General features: G+C 60.0%; 2 protein-coding genes and 1 long non-coding RNA gene across 9 annotated transcripts; 1 reads left to right on the top strand and 2 right to left on the bottom strand.

Moving 5' to 3' along the window:
- Nucleotides 1-1808: 1808 nt before the first annotated feature.
- On the top strand, nt 1809-8757 carry TMEM235 (transmembrane protein 235). The gene is made up of 4 exons (XM_027519392.1): nt 1809-2048; nt 3443-3523; nt 4048-4185; nt 7148-8757. The coding sequence occupies exons 1-4, from the start codon at nt 1871-1873 to the stop codon at nt 7387-7389; spliced, it is 639 nt and encodes a 212-aa protein (XP_027375193.1). The 5' UTR covers nt 1809-1870; the 3' UTR covers nt 7390-8757.
- On the bottom strand, nt 8748-9470 carry LOC113878376. Its single transcript, XR_003506970.1, has 2 exons — nt 9180-9470; nt 8748-9083 (listed from the first exon to the last, which is right to left on the bottom strand). It is a non-coding gene; the product is annotated as an uncharacterized LOC113878376 (long non-coding RNA).
- Nucleotides 9471-10572: 1102 nt separating this feature from the next.
- Nucleotides 10573-16542, bottom strand: LOC113877834 (probable low-specificity L-threonine aldolase 2). Of its 7 annotated transcripts, none has more exons than XM_027518380.1 (8): nt 16274-16542; nt 14598-14681; nt 13803-13891; nt 13181-13366; nt 12379-12516; nt 11969-12161; nt 10920-11024; nt 10573-10795 (listed from the first exon to the last, which is right to left on the bottom strand). In XM_027518380.1, exons 1-8 carry the CDS (start codon nt 16473-16475, stop codon nt 10581-10583), a joined length of 1212 nt encoding a protein of 403 aa, XP_027374181.1. In that variant the 5' UTR covers nt 16476-16542; the 3' UTR covers nt 10573-10580. The 7 variants fall into 7 exon arrangements, with proteins under 7 accessions (XP_027374181.1, XP_027374187.1, XP_027374186.1 ...); XM_027518386.1 differs by lacking the exon at nt 16274-16542 and adding an exon at nt 15705-16247 and having other exon boundaries at nt 10573-10798; XM_027518383.1 differs by having other exon boundaries at nt 10577-10798; nt 10920-11251.
- Nucleotides 16543-18136: the final 1594 nt, after the last annotated feature.

Genomic DNA, 18136 nt, shown 5'->3' with positions numbered 1-18136 from the left:
GCGAAAGGCGGGGAGGAAGTGTGTGGAGTGTGCAGCCACAGGGTTCCTCTAGTTCTCCCTAAAATAAACACTGTCTCTCAGGACTTGCCTTGCAATGCAGGGGACGTGGATTTGATCCCTGGTCAGAAAACTAATAAGATCCTACATGCTGCAGAGCAACTATGCCTGCAGTACTGAAGCCGGTGTGGTCTGCAGCCAGTGGACAGCAACGACAGCCTGAGAGTCCATGTGACTGAGGAGGATTCCACGGGCCACGACTGAGGCCTGATGCAGCCAGGTAAATATTCAGAAGAACAACAACAAAACGCCATCTCTCAATCGTAGCTTAAACGCACAGAAGTGGCGTCCCTCTTTGTCACGTTTGGGTCATTACCTTCTTTCCCAGCTCCACCCCCACTCTCCCCTGCTCCCCCAGTCCCTCCCCCCATCCCCAATTTTGTAGACTGCTGCTGCTCCCAAGCACCTGCTTTTCTCTGTCTGCCTGCTGGATTCTTTTACCCTCCAGGCCCAATGCCCCCTGAGAGAGGAGGGCCTCTGGCTGGCACCCAATTTCCAGGGCGGGGGTTGGGGGAGGGCTATCAGGTAAGAGGGTACGGAAACTGCCACAGCCAGGATTACCCCACCCTATCCCCACCATGTGCCCCAACCCAGTCTTGAGTGTGGTGTGAGAAAGATGCGTGGCTGGCAGGATACCGGACAATTCTAGCCACTGTGTCTGAATGCCCCCTGAAGGATTATTTCAATAAGTTTGTTGGGACTACTTCTACTTCCTGATGATATTGCTCAAACCTAGAGAAAAGGGGGCCAAAATAAGCAAACACGTGGAAATGAGAGCCCTGGCATGACCCTAAGTGGAGAAGCTGCTGGTGGTCTGAGAAGGAGCACCTTCAGTGAGACCTCTGACCCCATCTTTGCCCTGCACTGGTGGAAGGGGCAGCAGTGGAGAGTCCAGGGACCTGGAGTGGAGGACCTCCCATCGCCCCAAACTAAACTCCCAACAGCCTCACCGTGACAGCCCTCCCACTGCCAGTGAGGCCCCTTTGTGGCTCCTCTGCCTCCTGCCCCACCAGCACCTGCCCCTGTCCTCGGAGAAGCTTTGCTAATGGTTGTGAGCGAGTGATGGACAGGCAGAGGCTAGCCTCCCAGGGCATTAGTAATTGCAACTAATAGGAAGCCAGGCTCCCTTCTGTAGCCCCTCACAAGCCCACCCGCTTTATCAGGAACCTCTGGTGGTTGATCCTGGAGACTGATTAAGACCCACACAGCTGGGCCAACCAGCAGCCAAGTGCTCCAGTGTAAGGGCTGGAGGTTGAGGGGGGAGCTGCCTCCCACCATTCAAGCTTCCTGCTGAGTCTCCACCAGGGCTTTTCTGGCCCCACCCTCCCGCCTCAGCTTGGCTATTTGGGAGCTGAAGAAGCCGAGGTTTAGAGAAATTAAGGCTTTTGCCCAGGGACCCGCAGCCAGGGACGCTGGGATTTGAACACAGCGCTGCGCCAGCCCTGCTTCCTCCTCCTTCCCCTGGGAGGTAGCTTGGCGATCACAGACAGGTGGGAGTTACTTGTGCACCCGAGGGGCACCATACCCGGAAGAGCCCACCTGCTGCTCCTGCTCCCCATTCCCGGGCCCCCTCCCCGGCCCCGCTCCCCAAACCCCCGCCCACCCCCACCACACCCCGTGCCCCTTCGGTAGACCTACTCCCTCAGGATCCCTGAACCCCCTCTCTTGAGACTCTCTCGGGTCTCTCCAGTCCCTAAGTCCCGGCTTCCTGCGCTGCCCCCACACCCCAGCCCCCAGCTGCCCCTCACCTCCTGGCTCCCTCGGCTCTCCTACATCCCACTCCGCTCGGCTCTGGTCCTGGTATCCTGACCGCATGGCGCGGCTGGGTGCACTGCTCCTGGCTGCTGCCTTGGGCGCGCTGCTCAGCTTTGCGCTGCTGGCGGCCGCCGTGGCCAGCGACTACTGGTACCTCCTGGAGGTGGCGGACGCCGGCAACCACAGCGGCCACGGGCAGCTCTCCTCCCACTCGGGGCTCTGGCGCATCTGCGAAGGTACCGGCTGTCCCTCCCCCATACAACCCTTCCCCTCAGACTTAGGGGGCCGCACCCCTCCCCAGAGCAGCGCTGAGAAGACACCCCCTCCCCCGCCTGTCTGCCCTCAAGGGTACATACCCCTTCCCCCCAACTCTCTCCCTGACAGTCTGGCTGGAGGAGGGCTCAACTCCCACAGTCCAAGGATAGGAAGTGAAAAGGAGGGGCCCAGGTTGGCCCCAGAAGGACCCCAAGAACTTTCCAGAGCAGGCTTCCTCCACAGTCCCGTGCCCTCACCCTTTGGGGGCCGGTCTTGTGTTCCAAGCGATGGCACGTCACTTGGCAGGTGGCAGGACATCGAGGGGTGACCTGGGACCTTGTCCCTCAGCCTCGTTGGTCAGACGGGGAGAAAATGAGGCCTCTGGAGATGCGGGAGTCGGGATGGGAGGAATGGGGCCGGGGGAGGCACGGGCAGGCCTGGCACCCAGGGGCGCTCAGCGCTGTGCTTGTCACTCATCTGCAGGGTCCCTGGGCTGAGGTAGGAGCCCGTGTGTCAGGGGGAGGCCCGAGTGTGGGGAGCTGGGGCCCTGGCAAGACCAGGGTTCCTCATCCCAGTGACCTGGAGTTGTGTCTTCATTTCCGTCCAGGGCTCAGTCTGGTCCCTGCTCCCTGTCAGGCTCAGCCAGGGCTGTGGCGCGGGGCCCCTGTTCCCCACACCCCCCGGCCTGGCACAGGGAAGAAAACAGGAGCGCCACATGGCTTCAGACCTGAATGCAGAGAGGCAAGGGCTCTGTCCCGTTTCGGGAGGGGTGGGCTTCCACACGCTCCTCAGCTGGGGGCCTCACCAAGCTGGGACCAGCCTGGGGGCTTCCCCTGCGCAGGACATGCCCAGGGTGGCAGGGATGTGTGGGAGCATGTGTAAACGTGTGTGTGTGAGAGAGAGAGACAGAGCCTTCCTCAGAGCTACCGGGGAGGAAGGAGAGCGCAGTTGATTCCACCGCCCCACAGACAGCCTAAGGCTCCAGGCGTTCCCGACTTGTGCATGTGTGTGCGCCCTAGTGTGCGAGAGCCGGAAAGCCCATATTGCATGCCCCTTTCTCATGCAGGCATAGCCTGGCCTCCATGTGTGAGCAGGCCCAAGGGGGGCCTGAGGGCATTCTCTTTGCAGTGTTTGATATTTTTCTACAGGCCTCCATGTAGATATTATTTGCACATCATATAAGCAAAATGAAAGGTCTTGAGCCCTCCAAACCCATTTGAGCCCCAACTCTGAGTTCCAGGGGAGAAACTGAGGGCCCTTGGCCCGGTGGAGGGTGGTGAGAGTCGGCAGCCCACCCATCTCTGAGAAGCACGGGGGGTGGGGTATACCCAGCAATATCCAGCCCATCAGGCTGTGCGTTCTTTCCACTTTTTAGGGCACAACAGCTGCATCCCCCTGATCGACCCTTTTGCCAGTGAGAGCCTGGACGCCTCTACTTCGGTGCAGCACCTCATCTGTGAGTGCTGGGGTGGGAGTCACGCCCTCCTTCCTTGACCTCCAGGCAAGGCTCAGAATCCCTCCTCCTAGACCCACAGAACTGCTTCCAGATAGACCCTGTGTTGCCCAGAGGACATTTCCATAGTTGCTTGAGAACTTCTCCTGACTGGCCTTGGCCCCCCCAGGCTCTGCTGTTAGCTTATAACCACAGATGCTGGACCCCCAGCCTGTCTCGCCCTCCCTGCGCATCTTCTGGATTCTCTTTTATGTTCCCAAATGGGTCTACTCAGTGGGCATCTCCCACCTGGTGAGTTGAGGGGCATGTGTCTGCTGCCCCTGTGCCAGGGAGGGTCGGGTGGTTACCATGGAGACATCACAGGGAATCAGATGGCCCAGCTCCTCCTCCGGCCAGGGCCAGAACAGTCCCACGTGTCCTACGAAGGAGGACGTCCAGGCACACAGGGCTCTGAAGTGCTCTGCTGAACCTCCCTTGGGGGCCCGGTCTGGTTCCCTGCCTGTTCCCTGAGCCCCCTCTCCTGGCAGCGCTGCACCGAGCCGTCTTGGTGGTCCTGCCTGTGAGCCTCGTCCTCATTGTGTGTGGCTGGATCTGTGGCCTCCTCAGCTCCCTGGCCCAGAGCATCCGTCTGCTGCTCTTCACTGGCTGCTACTTCTTGCTGGGGGGTGAGTCGGGGGGCTGTGGGGCTGCAGGTCCTGGGAGTGGGGTGTTGCCTGTCTCACTGCCCCAACCCCTGGCTGCTCTGAGCCTAGGCCTACCCTGGGGATTGAGCTGCAGCAGGTGAGGTGCCCTGGGTGGCACTGGGGCCTTTGGAGGGGCAGGGATGCTGGGGCCAGAGCCAGGGACGGGGGTCAGGAGCCCTGAGTTGAGCTGCCGGGAGCAGGAGGCACAAGGATCTCTGAGGTGAGCCCCGGACGTACCCTGCTGGACCTGCATGAGGGGGGTGGGACCAGCCCCCATCCATTCCCCTTTCCTTCCAAGACCGTCCCGGGGAGGGGGCAACACGGGTAGGGGTTTGGCATCAGCCAGGCAGGGCTGAGCATTAAGACAGGGTGACACAGGGGCTTGGATTCCTTGGCAGTGACCCCCAACCGAGCCAGGTCCAGACTTTGACTAGTAACAGCGCAATCACTGACATTCATGTAGCCTGCAGGCACTGGGCCCAGCCCTCCCTCAGGGATGCAGTGGCAGACGCAGGCCCTCGGGTCACAGCTTCCTGCTGAGATGTCTGGGGATTCCCCGAGCTCAGCAGGAAGCTGGTCCTGAGATCCTCATCGCTGCCTTTCGGGGCCATCTGTCCCAGCCAGCCACCTGCTGTCCCCAGCTGCCCAAGGCTGGCCGTCATTGACCGTGGGCTGGAGACTCCTCGGGTCAGTCCTCAGTAGCCCCTCCTGTCCAGGGCCAAGGCCTGAGCCGAGGCTGGCATCCTGGGCTGGCTCTCCTGCCAGGGCTGCGGCAGGAGGACCAGACCACACTGGCCGGGGCTCCCTCCTGGGCAGGCCTGCTTCCTCCCCAGGGGCTGCTGGGCCCTTTGGGAGGCTTGGTCAGGAGGGAATAGGTGCCATCTGCCAGGGGGCCGAGCCGCCTAGGTGTGTGGTTCAGAGAATGAGAACAGGAAGAATCAAAACATCGGCCCTAGCCTGACCCCAGAGACTGTGTGTGTCCAAAATCCAATTAAGAGGACCTTGGGAAGCTACTGAGAGGAGTAATTGGGTGGGATTGTAACCAGGAAACCTGGCGGTGACAGGAATCCTCAGCATTGCCCTTGGACCCAAGGCACCGGGCCAGCAGGCAGAGGGAGAGCCTGGAGGCAGCGCCAGGGCCACTCCCCTGCTCCAGGGAGGGCAGGCAGTGGGCCGGGTTCCAGGACCACCCCGTCTGCTCCCCTGTGCTGGGGCTGGACTGGCCGCACCTCTGCTTTCCTTGCATGGCAGGCTCCTGGTTGAAACAGATCCCCTGGTGTCACTGTCAGGAGCCTGCCTGGGGGGCTGCAGTGGGGCCAGGGCCCCAGCTTTGGGGGCTCGGAGTCAGGACTGTCACACAAAGGGGACCTTCATGAGGCCAGATCACCCCAATCCCCCCCATTGTCACTGCAGAAGAGGGAGGGACATGGAGGGTTCTAGGTTGCCGCTGGCTGGGCCCTGAGCTAGGGGCCTGGGGGCACATGGAGCCTGGGGTGATGAGTCCCATGGCCATCACTCAGCTCAAGACTCCAGAGCCAGCCAGGGGAGAGGCCTGAGTCATCTCAGGAAGTCTGAGGTTCAGAGCAGTCTGGCAGGAGGCAGACCTGGGCGCCTCAGTCCCCAGGAAGAGTCAGGTGTTCCAGGTCGGGGTCCAGCTTGGGAGCTTACTCTGGCAGAGCAGCGGGTCCTGCCCAGAGCCAGGCTGGACGGAAGTAGCTGGCAGCTTGAAGAGGCGTGCTCAGCTGGTGGGGCAGCCTGGGTGGGGGTGGTGGGGGTGGGACAGGGGAACTTGGCTGGGAGCTCTGACTGCTGTAGGCTGAGACAGAACTTCTGTTTCTGGGGCCTCAGCTGCACAGAGTTCCCTGAAGAAGCCTGAGAGATGTGTTCAGCGTCCCCACCCCAGCTGGGCACTGACCCCAGTCCCAAAGCCCTGCAGTTGATTTGGCTTCACAGCTTCCCACAGCCCTAGGCTGGTGGAGGCCAGTCCGTCCTTCCCATCTTTGGTCAAGTGAGGAATCCCAGAGGACCTGAGTAAGGGGCAGGCAGTGTGGGGAGCCCAGGGTCTGCCCCTTCTCTGGGTCCCAGTGAGATGCAGACCTAGCCCCGAAGGTCTGCCTCGGGCCTTAACTGGGCAGTGTCCAGAGGGAGCACCATGCACCCAGGATGTGCCTTTGGAGGTCCCAGGACCCCACCTACATTCCCTGCAGCTGGCACCAAGGGCAGGCCTTGACATCAGCCTGCAGCGGTGGGACAGAGGGCGGCTCTCTGGGCTGGTCCCCCCGAACCTGGGTGGACAGGCAAATGTCCCAGTGCCCGGCTCTTTGCTTGCCCCGGCCCTCCAGGGTCACCATGCACTAGGTGCAAGCCAGTCTTCTCCCTGCAGAGATGCAGGGTGGGAGGGAGGAGGGTGTCCTCGCTTGGGGACAGACCGGGGTCATGGGATCTGTAGGAAGGGCCTGAAACTCAGACCTGGAAAGGGGACAGGGCCTCTGGAAGAGGGACTGAGCAATGGTCAGGAGGGGAGGCTGTGGGCCAGTGAAGTGGGGAGGGGAACTGCAAGGAGGAGGGGGCCAGAGGTGCAGGTCAGGGGCCTGGCTCAGGATGTCTGGCCAGAGCCCCAGAGCTTCCCACGCTTCCCGGCTGCCAGTAGAGGCCACTGGCTGTGTGTGTGTGTGTATAACTCCAGGGGCGATTGGAGGGGGCTGTGTATTCGGGGGCCTTTATGTGAGTAGGGACTACCTACTGGGGGTGTAGGTAATGCTGTTTGCAAGGGGTTTTTGTAGGATAAGGTCCTGAGGTTTCAGGACTGAATTGGAACCTCCATGCTCCCAAAGGCCAGTGGGCACAGGCCATGTCTACAGGACCACCGTGCCAGGGTCCCAGGTAGGGCAGGTGCCCTCAGCAGGCAGATGCACTGAGTGGTCACTCTGCACCCCCTCCCCAGGCGCCCTGACCCTGGCTGGGGTCATCATCTACATCAGCTACTCACAGCTGGCCTTTGCGGAGACGGCCCGCCAGTACGGCCCCCAGCACATGCAGGACGTCCGCATCAGCTTCGGCTGGTCCCTGGCCCTGGCCTGGGGCTCCTGCGCTGCGGAGTCACTCAGCGGCGCCCTCCTGCTCACAGCGGCCCGAGGCCTCAGCCTGGGCGGGCAGCCGGGCGCCCCCCACTCTGTGGTCATCTGAGTCCCAGGCAGGCAGGTTGGGGGAGAGAGGCTCCATTTCCCTTTGCACCTCCTGGGGTTTGGGGTGGCCGAGGCTGAGAGGCCGTGGGAAGGAGGCTAGGAGCCCTGTTCTGACTGTTCTGCTGGGCTGGAGTCCTGGCTGGGAGTGGGCCCTAGGGTGCGTGCAGGGTTGGGGGTGCAGGGTAGAGCTGAGAGTCCAGGCTCCTGTTGCTTGATGTTCGGGGGGCTCCCCTGCCCATTGTGCCTTCAGGGACTAATTGGTTTGGCCTCTTCTTAGAGGTGAGAAAGGCAAGACCCAGAAAGTGGGAGCAAAGGGACCAGGGACGGCTGTGGTGGTAGTGGGGGCGGGGCGCTGCAGGCTCTTGGCTGTTCAGCGGGTCCCCTTGCTTCTCGAGGCTGTGGCCTGTGCCCGCCCCTCCCCACCCGTCCTGGTGGGCCACAGCTGGCCCCAGTCCTAGGGACCTGCGTCAGGCGGAAAAGCTGCCCCAGTCCTTGGAGGGGGCAGTTCAAGGGAGAAGCCGATATCCGTCAAACACTCTATGCCAGGCCCTCACCAGGCCTTCCATGCCATGTTCTGTCCTCCCCCCACCCCTCCCCAGGGCAGCTGTTGGTGGGGAGGAGACTGAGGACTGGGGGGCCTCTTGGATTTCCAGGTGCAGGGAGGGCAGAGGGGGTTGGGCATATCTCCGCCCCCTTGTTTTCAGGTCTCTTCCTTGTCCTGGGGCAGGTGCTCCGGGACCCCACCCTCATCTATAGTTCCCAGAGGGATATCTGTGATCCCATGTGGGCCCCTGGGCAAGCAGGTGTGGAAGTCCTGTGGGGTGGGGGAGCCATGCCAGGATGGAGAGTGAGGGGCTTCTCTACCAGGTGGGGCGGCTGCCCGGGGCAATAGAGGCCAGAGCCTGGAGTTTTGGCTGCAGGCTTGTTGAATGGAGGCAGACCCAGACCCAGTGTGCCTCTAAGGGCCAGACAGACAGGAAGGTGGGTGGCCTGCCCTTGACACGTGGGTGTCATCGTGGTCTGTGAAGGCTGAGGCTGCTTCCCCTCTGGGCAGGACCTGGAGACCTACTCAGCGTTTGTTTCAGGCTCAGGGCCCTCTTGAGTCTGAGGTATGTGTGAGGGTCCATGGCAGCCTCTCTTACCTTGGTCTTTCCCCTTCCCCAGTCTCCCTTTATGGCTGGAGGCAGGGTGGTTACAGGAAGCTCGGGACCATCAGGGGCTGGTACCATCTGGGGAGTCCCCCTGAGGGACAAAGAGCGGGGACGGGGGTGGGAAGGGGGTGTTCAATGCGGGCTTCCCTTCCTACCTGTGTTTTAGCGTTTAACATTGTGCCAATGTGTCCATAAATAAATCAGCTTGTTCTGTGTGCGGTTAAACCTTTATTCACTTCAGATAACACATGCCCATGGCTTCCAAACAGCGCAGGGGAAGCCTGTCACCAGGTCTGTGTGTGCGTCCGTGCATCCAGAGACATCCTGTGCATGCTGTGTGTGTCCGTCCGTCTGGAGTCGTCTTCGGCAGACTCGGTCAGCTCTTTCTCATTTCTGGCCGGCACAGGCAGGGAGGACCCCCGGGGCCTCTCGTTGGTTCCAGGGGCTGGCTCTGTGGGCAGGCCCTCTCAGCTTGGGAGGCTCTCCCCTGACCTCTCCCTCCTCTCTCACCGCAGCTGGGGCTCAGCAGTGTGAGGGTTTAACCCTGGGTGGACCAGACACACATGGGTGAACCTCAGATCCCAGAATTCCCTAGGGTTGGGGGAGGGGGGCACTTGCCCCTTCCCTCTCTAGAACGGACCTGGCCGTGATTCAGAGACGCCAGCCCAGGTGAGCCTCCGTCTCGGGCTGGTGAAAGTCCACAGTGGGTGCCTCACAGTGGCCGTGAACCCTAGTCCGGTCTCCACTGCAGCCTCCTGAGAAGCTCCCGGAACTCCTCTCCCTAATTCCTGGACCACAGAAACCAAATGATAATAAAAGGATTATCGCTGTGGGGGAGTAATTTGTTACTAAGCGATGGATTACCGTTCAGTTCAGTTCAGTTGACTACTATTACAGTGCACGGCTTCCCCGGTGGCTCAGACAGTAAAGCGTCTGTCTACAGTGCGGGAGACCCAGGTTCGAGCCCTGAGTTGGGAAGATCCCCTGGAGAAGGAAATGGCAATCCACTCCAGGACTATTGCCTGGAGAATCCCATGGACAGAGGAGCCTGGTAGGCTACAGTCCATGAGGCTGCAAAGAGTCGGACATGACCGAGCGACTTCACTCACGCAGAGTGCACATTTGCAGGGCAGGGCAGGGGACACTGCAGAGGTTTAGAGGTGCTGATTTTCTTCGGATTCTCTGTTATGGTCACCTTCTCACACAGGAGAATGATTCTGGGGCCTTGGGGAGTCCCGGATGCTGCATTTCCCAGAGTATAGCCACATCTAGATTCTTCTAAGGAGGGAGGCAGGGACCTCCCTGATGGTCCAGTGATTAAGACTCCACGCTTCTACGGCAGGGGGCCTGGGTTCATTTCCCTGGTCAAGGAACTAAGATCCCACATGCCACGCGCTATGGCCAAAAAATAAATAAATAAAAATAAGGGAGGGAGGCAAAGAAGGCCGGTCCTCAGCTTCAGGCTTCCTTGGCCCACCATGGATGCCTTTTCTCCTGTGGCTCACACTCACCTCCATGCCTCCCGTCCAGGTCCTCTCCTAAGCGCCACGCCTACACTTCTGCTTCTGGCAGCTTCTAACTACTCGTGCATGGGACTGAAACAACGTTCTTAAACTGAAGTATCCCCTACCCTCACAAAGCTATTCCTCCTCCTACGATTCCTGTTAAGGGTTTTCTAAAGCACTGACGTGATGGCCTATCTCCCCTATTTTAAAAAATCCACATGCAGCTTCATATAAATGTATATATACATACATACATATCCAGAATGAAATATGCAAGAAAATAGTAATAGTGGTTATTCTTAGGTGGTTTTTGAAAGTATATTTTGTCCAGCTCTTCTGGTTAACCTCGCAGGAGCGTGGTATAGATATATTCTTTTTATTTTGTATTGGCATGTAGCCAATGTGGTGGTTTCAGGTGGACAGCAGAGGGACTCAGAGGAAGGTGGTCTTAACCACCGAGTCCCTAGAAAGGAGATCCAGTCCAAAATTATGTGCTGTAATGACATTATTTTGTAAGCAAAAAGATAGTTATTGTTTCAAAAGGTAAATTTATTGTTTAACAAGTCAGACGATTGCAAGGTAAAGCCCCAGCCCCCCACCAGGCCACCCGACGCCGGCGTCCCTTTCCGTGTCCTCTCGTCCTTCCTCCTGCTGGTCCCCGAAATGCTCTCATGCCCCCCGGGCTGTGGTGGGTGTCCCACCTGTCCCGGCACGCTTGGGCCCCCGTCCCAGACACAGCAGCATGCAGGGTCTGCTGAATGAACAGGGGGAAGGCATCACCCCATGTGTCACAGGGGTGAGGGGGTCCCAGGAGACCAGCAGATAACGGGGGTGTCATTTTACTGCCTCTCCTTCCGCCTCCTCGCTGGAGATACCTGCCCTCGTCACCTCCGTCCATCCTAGCCAAGGCACAGGGTCCGTCACCCCGTCCGCAGGGTCCTCAGCACGAACGCCCACTTTCCCAGTGCCAGCTCCGTGTCCTGCGCAGAGACGCCCCGGTGCCACACAGCGCGCACTGACCGCTCAGCCCAGGGGAAGAGCAGCACGCGCACCGCGCGGCCGGTCTGGGCCACCTCGTCCGCGCTCACGGCCTGCAGGCGCCGGCACAGCTCCTCCGGCGGCAGCCCGTCCACCCTCACCATCACCATGTTGGTCTCCACGGCAGTGGGATCCACGGAGCAGACAGGGGACGCCAGTTCCTGGAGCCCTGGGCCCGAGTCCTGTGGTGAGTTGAGCCCAACCCCAGGACTCTATGGCTACCCCTACCACCCTGGCCTTGTCACCCAGGAAAGGCAGAGGGCAGCCCAACTGTAGAGGGAAGAAAGGAGGCAGCCTTAGTCCTGACCTGGGCAGACTTGGCCCTGCTACTTTTTAGCTGTGACCTTAGACACATTAGTGGTGGCTCAGATGGTAAAGAATCTGCCTGCAATGTGGGAGACTTGGGTTCAGTCTCTGAGTTGGGAAGGTCCCCTGGAGAAGGGAATGGCAACCCACGCCAGTATTCTTGCCTGGAGAATTCCATGGACAGAGGAGCCTGGTGGGCTACAATCCATGGGGTCGCAGAGAGTTGGACACAACAGAGTGACTAACGCTTTCTTTAGACAAATCAATTAACCTCTCGGTTTCCTCATCTTTAAGGGGGGACATTGTGGGGTTGTGAGGACTCAACCTAGGTTCAAGGCTACATTCTGCTGGATCCTGCAGAGAGTTACTGACCCCTACTGGGTGCCGACTAGTCCAGGCCCTGCACTGGGTGTGGTCTGGTAAAGTCCTCGTTCCCTGGATCCCACCCCTCCTGGTTTGGTGACTGACCTTCACCTACTTGAGTTGGAGGGATGCACACCTGCTGGGGACTTGGGCCCTGCTACAGGGGACCCCCAAGGACCACCCTGGGGCCAAAGGGAAGTGGCGGGGTATCAGGCACCTCTGGCGAACCTCTGGGCATTCTGGTGGTCCCTCTGCAGCATCTCCTCGGCGTCAGCCAGTCCCACCAGGGCAGCTGCGGCCAGCACCCCTGCCTGGCGCATCCCTCCACCCAGGGCTTTCCGGAGGCGCCAGGCTTCTTCAATGAAGTCCTTGGGTCCCCCAACCAGGGCCCCCACTGGTGCACCGAGGCCCTGAAGGAAGAGAGGAGTCCTGCCCGCCTACCCGTGGGTGTGCATCTCTGTTCTCAGGGCTCTGGAGGGCACAAGAGGGATGTGGAGGGGCAGACACTGTGGCCTCATTAGGGGAGAGGGTTAGAGGACCCAGGGTGAGCACCTGCCTGCTCAGCAGCCCCAGGACACAGCTCAGCCTCTTGCAGTGGGCACCTCCACCCTTCTGTAGCTTCCCTACCTTGGAAAAACAGAGAGACACAGAGTCGCAGTGCTCCACGATGCAGGCAGGGGGCACGCCCAGAGCCACCGCGGCGTTCATCAACCGCGCCCCATCCAGGTGGACGCGGACCCCATAGCGTCGGGCCAGCAAGTGCACCTGCGGGCAAGATGCAGGTGGGGTCAGAGGGGCTGAGCCGGGGGGGAGGATGGGTCTCCAAAAGGTCACTAGAAAGTCACTGGGCTTGTCTCCTGGAGGAAGGACGAAGGGTCTGCATGGTTGGTGACCAGCTTGGCCATCTGGAACCCGAGCAGTCACTCTGGGTCTGGGCCTGGGCCGTCCTCTATGAAAGGGGGTCGACGATAAGGGCTTTATCTCCTGTTTATGGCGGGCTCACTGCAGGCCAGACCACGGATGCTTCGTCCTGTCTAAGCAGCACCACAGCCCCATTGGAGGGGAGCCCTCAGCCCTGTTTCCCAGGTGAGGGCGAGCTGGCCCTCAGGCCATTGCATGGAGAGTGCCAGCGCTCAGGCCTCGCACGCTGGCCATAAGACCTGGCCAAGCTGGTGCTGCCCGGGGACTCGCCCCCAAGGGTGGGTCTCTGCTCTTTGGAGGAAGGTTGGGGCCCTGGGGGGTTCTACACTGGGCCATCATCCCCTTTGCAGCTGCACCTAGAATCACACCCGTGTCTCCCAGAGCAGTTCTGGCCACTGATGGGCACACAGACATGTTTCAGAGGAGACTAAACCCCAGGAGGGGACCCAGGGGACAGAAAGCCAGTAGCTGGCTAGTGCTGGGGGCACAGCGGTGGGGCTGGGCCTACCTGGCGTAGGTATTCCATGGGGAGGACCCGGCCCCCCGAGCTGCTGTGGGTGTTCTCCAGGCAAATGAGCTCACAGACCGGGTGGTAGGGGCTCCCAAGGCCCCGTGTGACCAGCCTCTCCAGCTCAGCCAGGTCCAGGGTGCCGTGGGGCAGGTCTGGGAGGGGGTGGGAGTGCACCCCTGCGATCTGCAGGGGGCAGAGGATAAGGTCCAGGGGTCCAAAAGTACCTCCTACCCCTGTCTTGTCTGCTCCTCCCCAGCTCTGGGCAATGGAGGCTTCCACCTGAGCTGTAGCCATGGGCACAGACATCCCAGCCAGGGGGGATGGAAGACACCATGTTTGCCTGAGAGGTTGGCGTCCCTCCGGCCTGAGCGCCCAGTGCACTGAGTGCCCACTAGGGGGCAGCAGGCATACAGCCAGCATACAAGCTGCAGGACTGAGCCTAGCCTGCCCCTGCATGGTCAATCTGGGAATGGCTCTCCTTCCTGCCTCCCCCAGAGAGGCCACCGGCCCAGCCATTTCTTCCTCTGCAGGTCCCAGCCTGGTGCCTGGGAAGCAGGCTCCCACCACAAGTGTTGAGCATCCTGTGCTGGCCCCAGGGTGAGAGGTGCTGGGTGCTTACCTGAGCCACCCCGCCCTGCTCATAGACATGGAGGTGGCATTCGTGCCCCAGGAGGAGCTGGGAGCCCCGGCGCCGGCAGTGACACATCACTAAGGTAGATGGGGTGGGGGCAGTGTTGGCATCAAGTGTTGGCAGACTGCACCTGCCAGCTGCAGCCTGTGGTCTCGGTGGCCGCACATGCGGGTCCAGGGGCCCTCAGTCAACCCTCTGAACCCCACCTCCTCCTGGGCCATGTCCTCCCCGCAATCTATCCCCACCCAGCTCAGCCAGTCTGACCCTCAGGGCCACAGGCAGCTCCCAAGTGCCTTATGCCAATTAGGAGAGAGCGCCCCTTTAAGACACCTTCCTGCCATGTGCTGGAAAGCATCCTACTAAGTCCACAAGTCTAGGCCTGTGGATCGTTGGGCCCTGCACATTCTGTTCCTCCTCCCGATTCTCGGCAGCCCCCCCTGCAGAGTACCTCCTGCAAGAGGAGGCCAGCCACAGTGCTCCCCTTTGAGGGCTCAGTAGCCCAGGGCACAGCATCAGTCAGGTGCCAGAGGAAACAGAGGGCACCAACTGGGAAACCAGACTGCTTGATAAAGAGGCAATTTACAAAGGTGTGGCAGCCTGCAGGGAAGTCACGAGGTTCGAGGTTCGGGGGCAAGACCCCCAGGCAGGAAGGGGTGAGAGAAGGGTGTGGCTATGGGTTCCAGATGGCTCAGAGCGCCACTGATGTTGTCACAGCCCCCTCTACAAAAGGGAGAAGTGTGGAAGGATGGCCTGGAGGGCAAGTGAAGGTCGCTCTGCGCTCACCAGAGATGAGGTTGGCCATGGTGTTTGTGGGCACGAACAGGGTCCGCTCCACCCCAAGCAGCTCTGCAGCTGTGGCCTGCAGCTCTGAAGTGGGAAGGGATGGGGGTAGGGGCCCCATTAACAATGGCACTTTTCAAAGTCCTCTCCTAACTGACCCCATGAGCCCCTTGTCCGCATAAGGACATCTTGCCCAAGGCTGTGGTGAGTGGCCAGTCGGGACGCCAGCCCGTCTTCCAGCTGCAGTCTGTGGTCTTGGTGGCTGCACATCTGGGTTCAGGGGCCCCTCAGTCAACCCTCTGACCGCCTTCCACCCCACCCCCGCCTCCTCCTGGGCTGTGTTCTCCACCCCTCCCCCCCCAACATTGAAACTCTGTGGTTTGAACCCTCCTGTCCCACCCAGACCTCACACCTGTCTGACTTCCTTTCCCATCAGTCCCTTGCAGGTGGGGCCCTGTGGTTTCTCTGCTGACTTCCTCTCCCAGAACACAAGGACAGGAGCCCTCAGAAGGAGACTCTGGGGGGCTGGAAGGGGGCGGGGCTTCCGGCTCCTGCTTTAAAGCTCCCCTCCCTTTGCCATGACATTCAAGACCAATGGGATCTGGCCTCTGCCTCCCCTCCAGGAACAAGGGTGCTGTCCTACACCCCAGCTCCAGCCACATTCCCCATCCATATCCTGAACACCTTTCTCACCACTATGCTTCTGCCCTGGTGAGCCAGCACTCTCTTCCATGCCCGGGACTAGGGGTAGAGCATCTCATTCATCTTTGAAGAGGTTCCTCCACAAAGTCCCCCTTTCCTGTGAGTCCCATGTTTCTCCTCACCCACCCCTAGTCTCCAAGGCACTCTCTGTGGATGCTTTAACCCCAGTACCTCCCTCACCCAGGGGGATGACTGTCTATGCGTCAGACTGCCTGATGAGCAGTGGGTCAACATCTTTGAAGTTCCAGGCCAACAGTGGGTGTCTGCTGGATGCTTGATCAGCCCCATCATTACCTGACCCCACATCCAGGCCCTCGGGGCTAAAGTCATGACCCCGCGACTTGCCCCTGGCACAGCTGACGGTTTATACACACCCCAGCAATAGTAATGGCTCACTATGGCACCTACCCTCAAACCAGAGTGGGTGACAGCAACTTTCAACCATCTTGAAAACACTTTTGAGGTTTCTAGAACTCACTCCTCTGGAGGAGCAGCCTATGGAGAAACCCTTTCTAGATGGGTTTTCTGTTGTCTTCATGTGGGAAGGTGGTGGGTGCACGACAATAGCCAAGGGTTCCAGAGTGAGAAGACCTGAGTTCGAGTCCTGATTTGCCGTTTACTCGACATGGGACTTAGAGCACCTGGCCTAGCTTCTCAAAGCCCTTCTCTGCAAGATGAGATAACATCCACTCTCATCGTGTCTTGGGGCCGCACTTCAGTGAGCACACAGATCGCCCGGCGATCCTGTTAACTTGCAGATTTTGGCTCCGGAGGTCCGGTGTGGGACCCGAGACTCTGCATTTCTAACAGGCTCTAGAGTGATGGGTCAGACTGAGCTGCAACGAAACCGAGCGCAATGCACGGCCTGCAGCTGAGCCGCCACCCCGAGCCCCGGGCCTCCGCTCCCGCCAGCACCACGGACAGCGCCCTGGGGTCGCCGCGAGGACCCCCGGCTCCGGCCTGCACGCCGGGCTCACCGCGGACGGTGGGGTCCTCGCCGTAGTCGTCGTCTCCCACTACGGCCTCGGCCATGGCGCGCCTCATGGCCGGCCCGGGCTTGGTCACCGTGTCGCTGCGCAGGTCCACCACGTACGTCGGAACCCCCGCCAGGCTCCCAGACCTCCGCGCCCAGAAGACCCGCTGCCGCGGGGTCGCGGCCCGGGTCAGTCTGCGGAGCATGGCGGGGATAGTGCCGGGCCCTCCAGCCCCTATCTTCCTCGGCCGGATCGGAGTGGCAGGGCTTTCCAGACTTCGGCCGCGATTGACCCGGGCTGGCCGGAGGGCCCCGCGGCATGCTGGGAGTTGTAGTTCAGCTTTCGTCGCGGCGGACGCTGAGCGCACTCCCGAGGCATCCTGGGAGTTGTAGTTCCGCTTTCGTCGCGTTCGGCTCCGAGCGAACTTGGGCTGAGGGAGAAGAAGGGTTGGCGCTTACCCGTGAAGAAACAAAGCCCAGGCAAGTTTCTCTTGAGCAGACGCTCATGTGCGTTTTTACCGTGTGTCCAGGACTGTCGCAGACACTTTACAAGTGTTAAAACAGTTAAGCCTCCCAACAGCTGTCCGTTGACAAGCGTTATTATCACCCCATTTTACAGATGGGGAAACAGACGCACAGAGGCAATGAACGTGCCTAAGGTCGCTTGGCCGGGAGCGTCCAGCTCTAACTGGACTGTGCTATGTTGCCCCTAAAAAAGTAGCTTCCCATCATCTACTTTTTTCAATACAGATTTATTGTGCACCTTTTGCCAGGCAGAGGGATACAAAGATGATCCCGAAGTCTGAGCATCCGACTTCAGGGGCATCATGGAGGTGGAATTATGGGGGTGACAGAGTCCCCTCCTCCGTACCCACTGGCCCTTGGTGGGGGAGAGGGTGCTGCTTCCACCCCGGGCCAGTGTCGGGTTGAGGGGTGGGGAGTGGTGAAGGGCCCTGACTGACTCAAGTCCCCACTTAGCAGGTGGGTGGTTTTGGACAAGTCAATTAACCTCTCTGCACCTCAGTCTCCTTAAATGCAAAATGGGCTGTTTTCAGAATTTGATGACTTAAGGGTTTTTTTGTGCTGAGTCTGGCGCCTGGCTGGTAGTAAATGCCACAGATGAGTGTTTTCTGTCTTACTTCTGCTGTTTGATTGTGGTTACTGGTCACAGCCCAGGGCGCTGGGGTTTGGTGCTGCTCTGTGGGGTGCAGCCCGACTCCGCCTGGACTGGGGCTCCTACAGGGTTGACCATCCCTCGGCCGGGGAGGACAGGCCTCTCTCTGGGCTCCCCACTCCACTTGCAGCTCCCCTTCCCCAAGTGTGGGCCACAGATGTCTCTTCCTCATGGGAGGAGACTGGACCCTAAGGGCTGAACATGACCAGAAGAGGCACCCACAGCTCTGATCAGCGCAGCCCTCAGCAAAGAGGACTCTGACACTGACCTTCATCAGAGCTCTGACATGTATCTGCTCCAGGTCAGGTCTGGGGATAGAGGAGAGCAAAGTAGCTTGCCCTTGAAGTTCTTTGGGATGGAGACAGGATGCTGCCTGTTGGCTCTGGGAAAAGTTGCAACAGGCCTGGCTGAAGCATCAGGGCAGGCTTCCTGGAGGAAGCAGTGATTGGCTGAGCTTTGAAGGCAGAGCAAGGTGTTAATCAGACAAAGGGAGAGGGAGAGTGGCAGTGGGAACAGCTTCAGCAAAGGCTTGCGGTCAGAGGCAGCTGGAACATTTGAGGCCTGAAAGAGAAGGGAGCGGGGGTGGAGATGGAGTCCTCTCCCCTGTGCCTGCAGAGCCATCGTGAGAGGGCAGAAATCGCAAGTCCCTGTAGGATCTGGGGCCCCAAGGACACCCATCTAAAGGAAAGGCCC

This window comes from Bos indicus x Bos taurus, chromosome 19, assembly GCF_003369695.1.
Source record: "Bos indicus x Bos taurus breed Angus x Brahman F1 hybrid chromosome 19, Bos_hybrid_MaternalHap_v2.0, whole genome shotgun sequence".
Lineage (NCBI taxonomy): Eukaryota > Metazoa > Chordata > Mammalia > Artiodactyla > Bovidae > Bos > Bos indicus x Bos taurus.
This window is presented reverse-complemented; position numbering and strand designations above follow the sequence as displayed.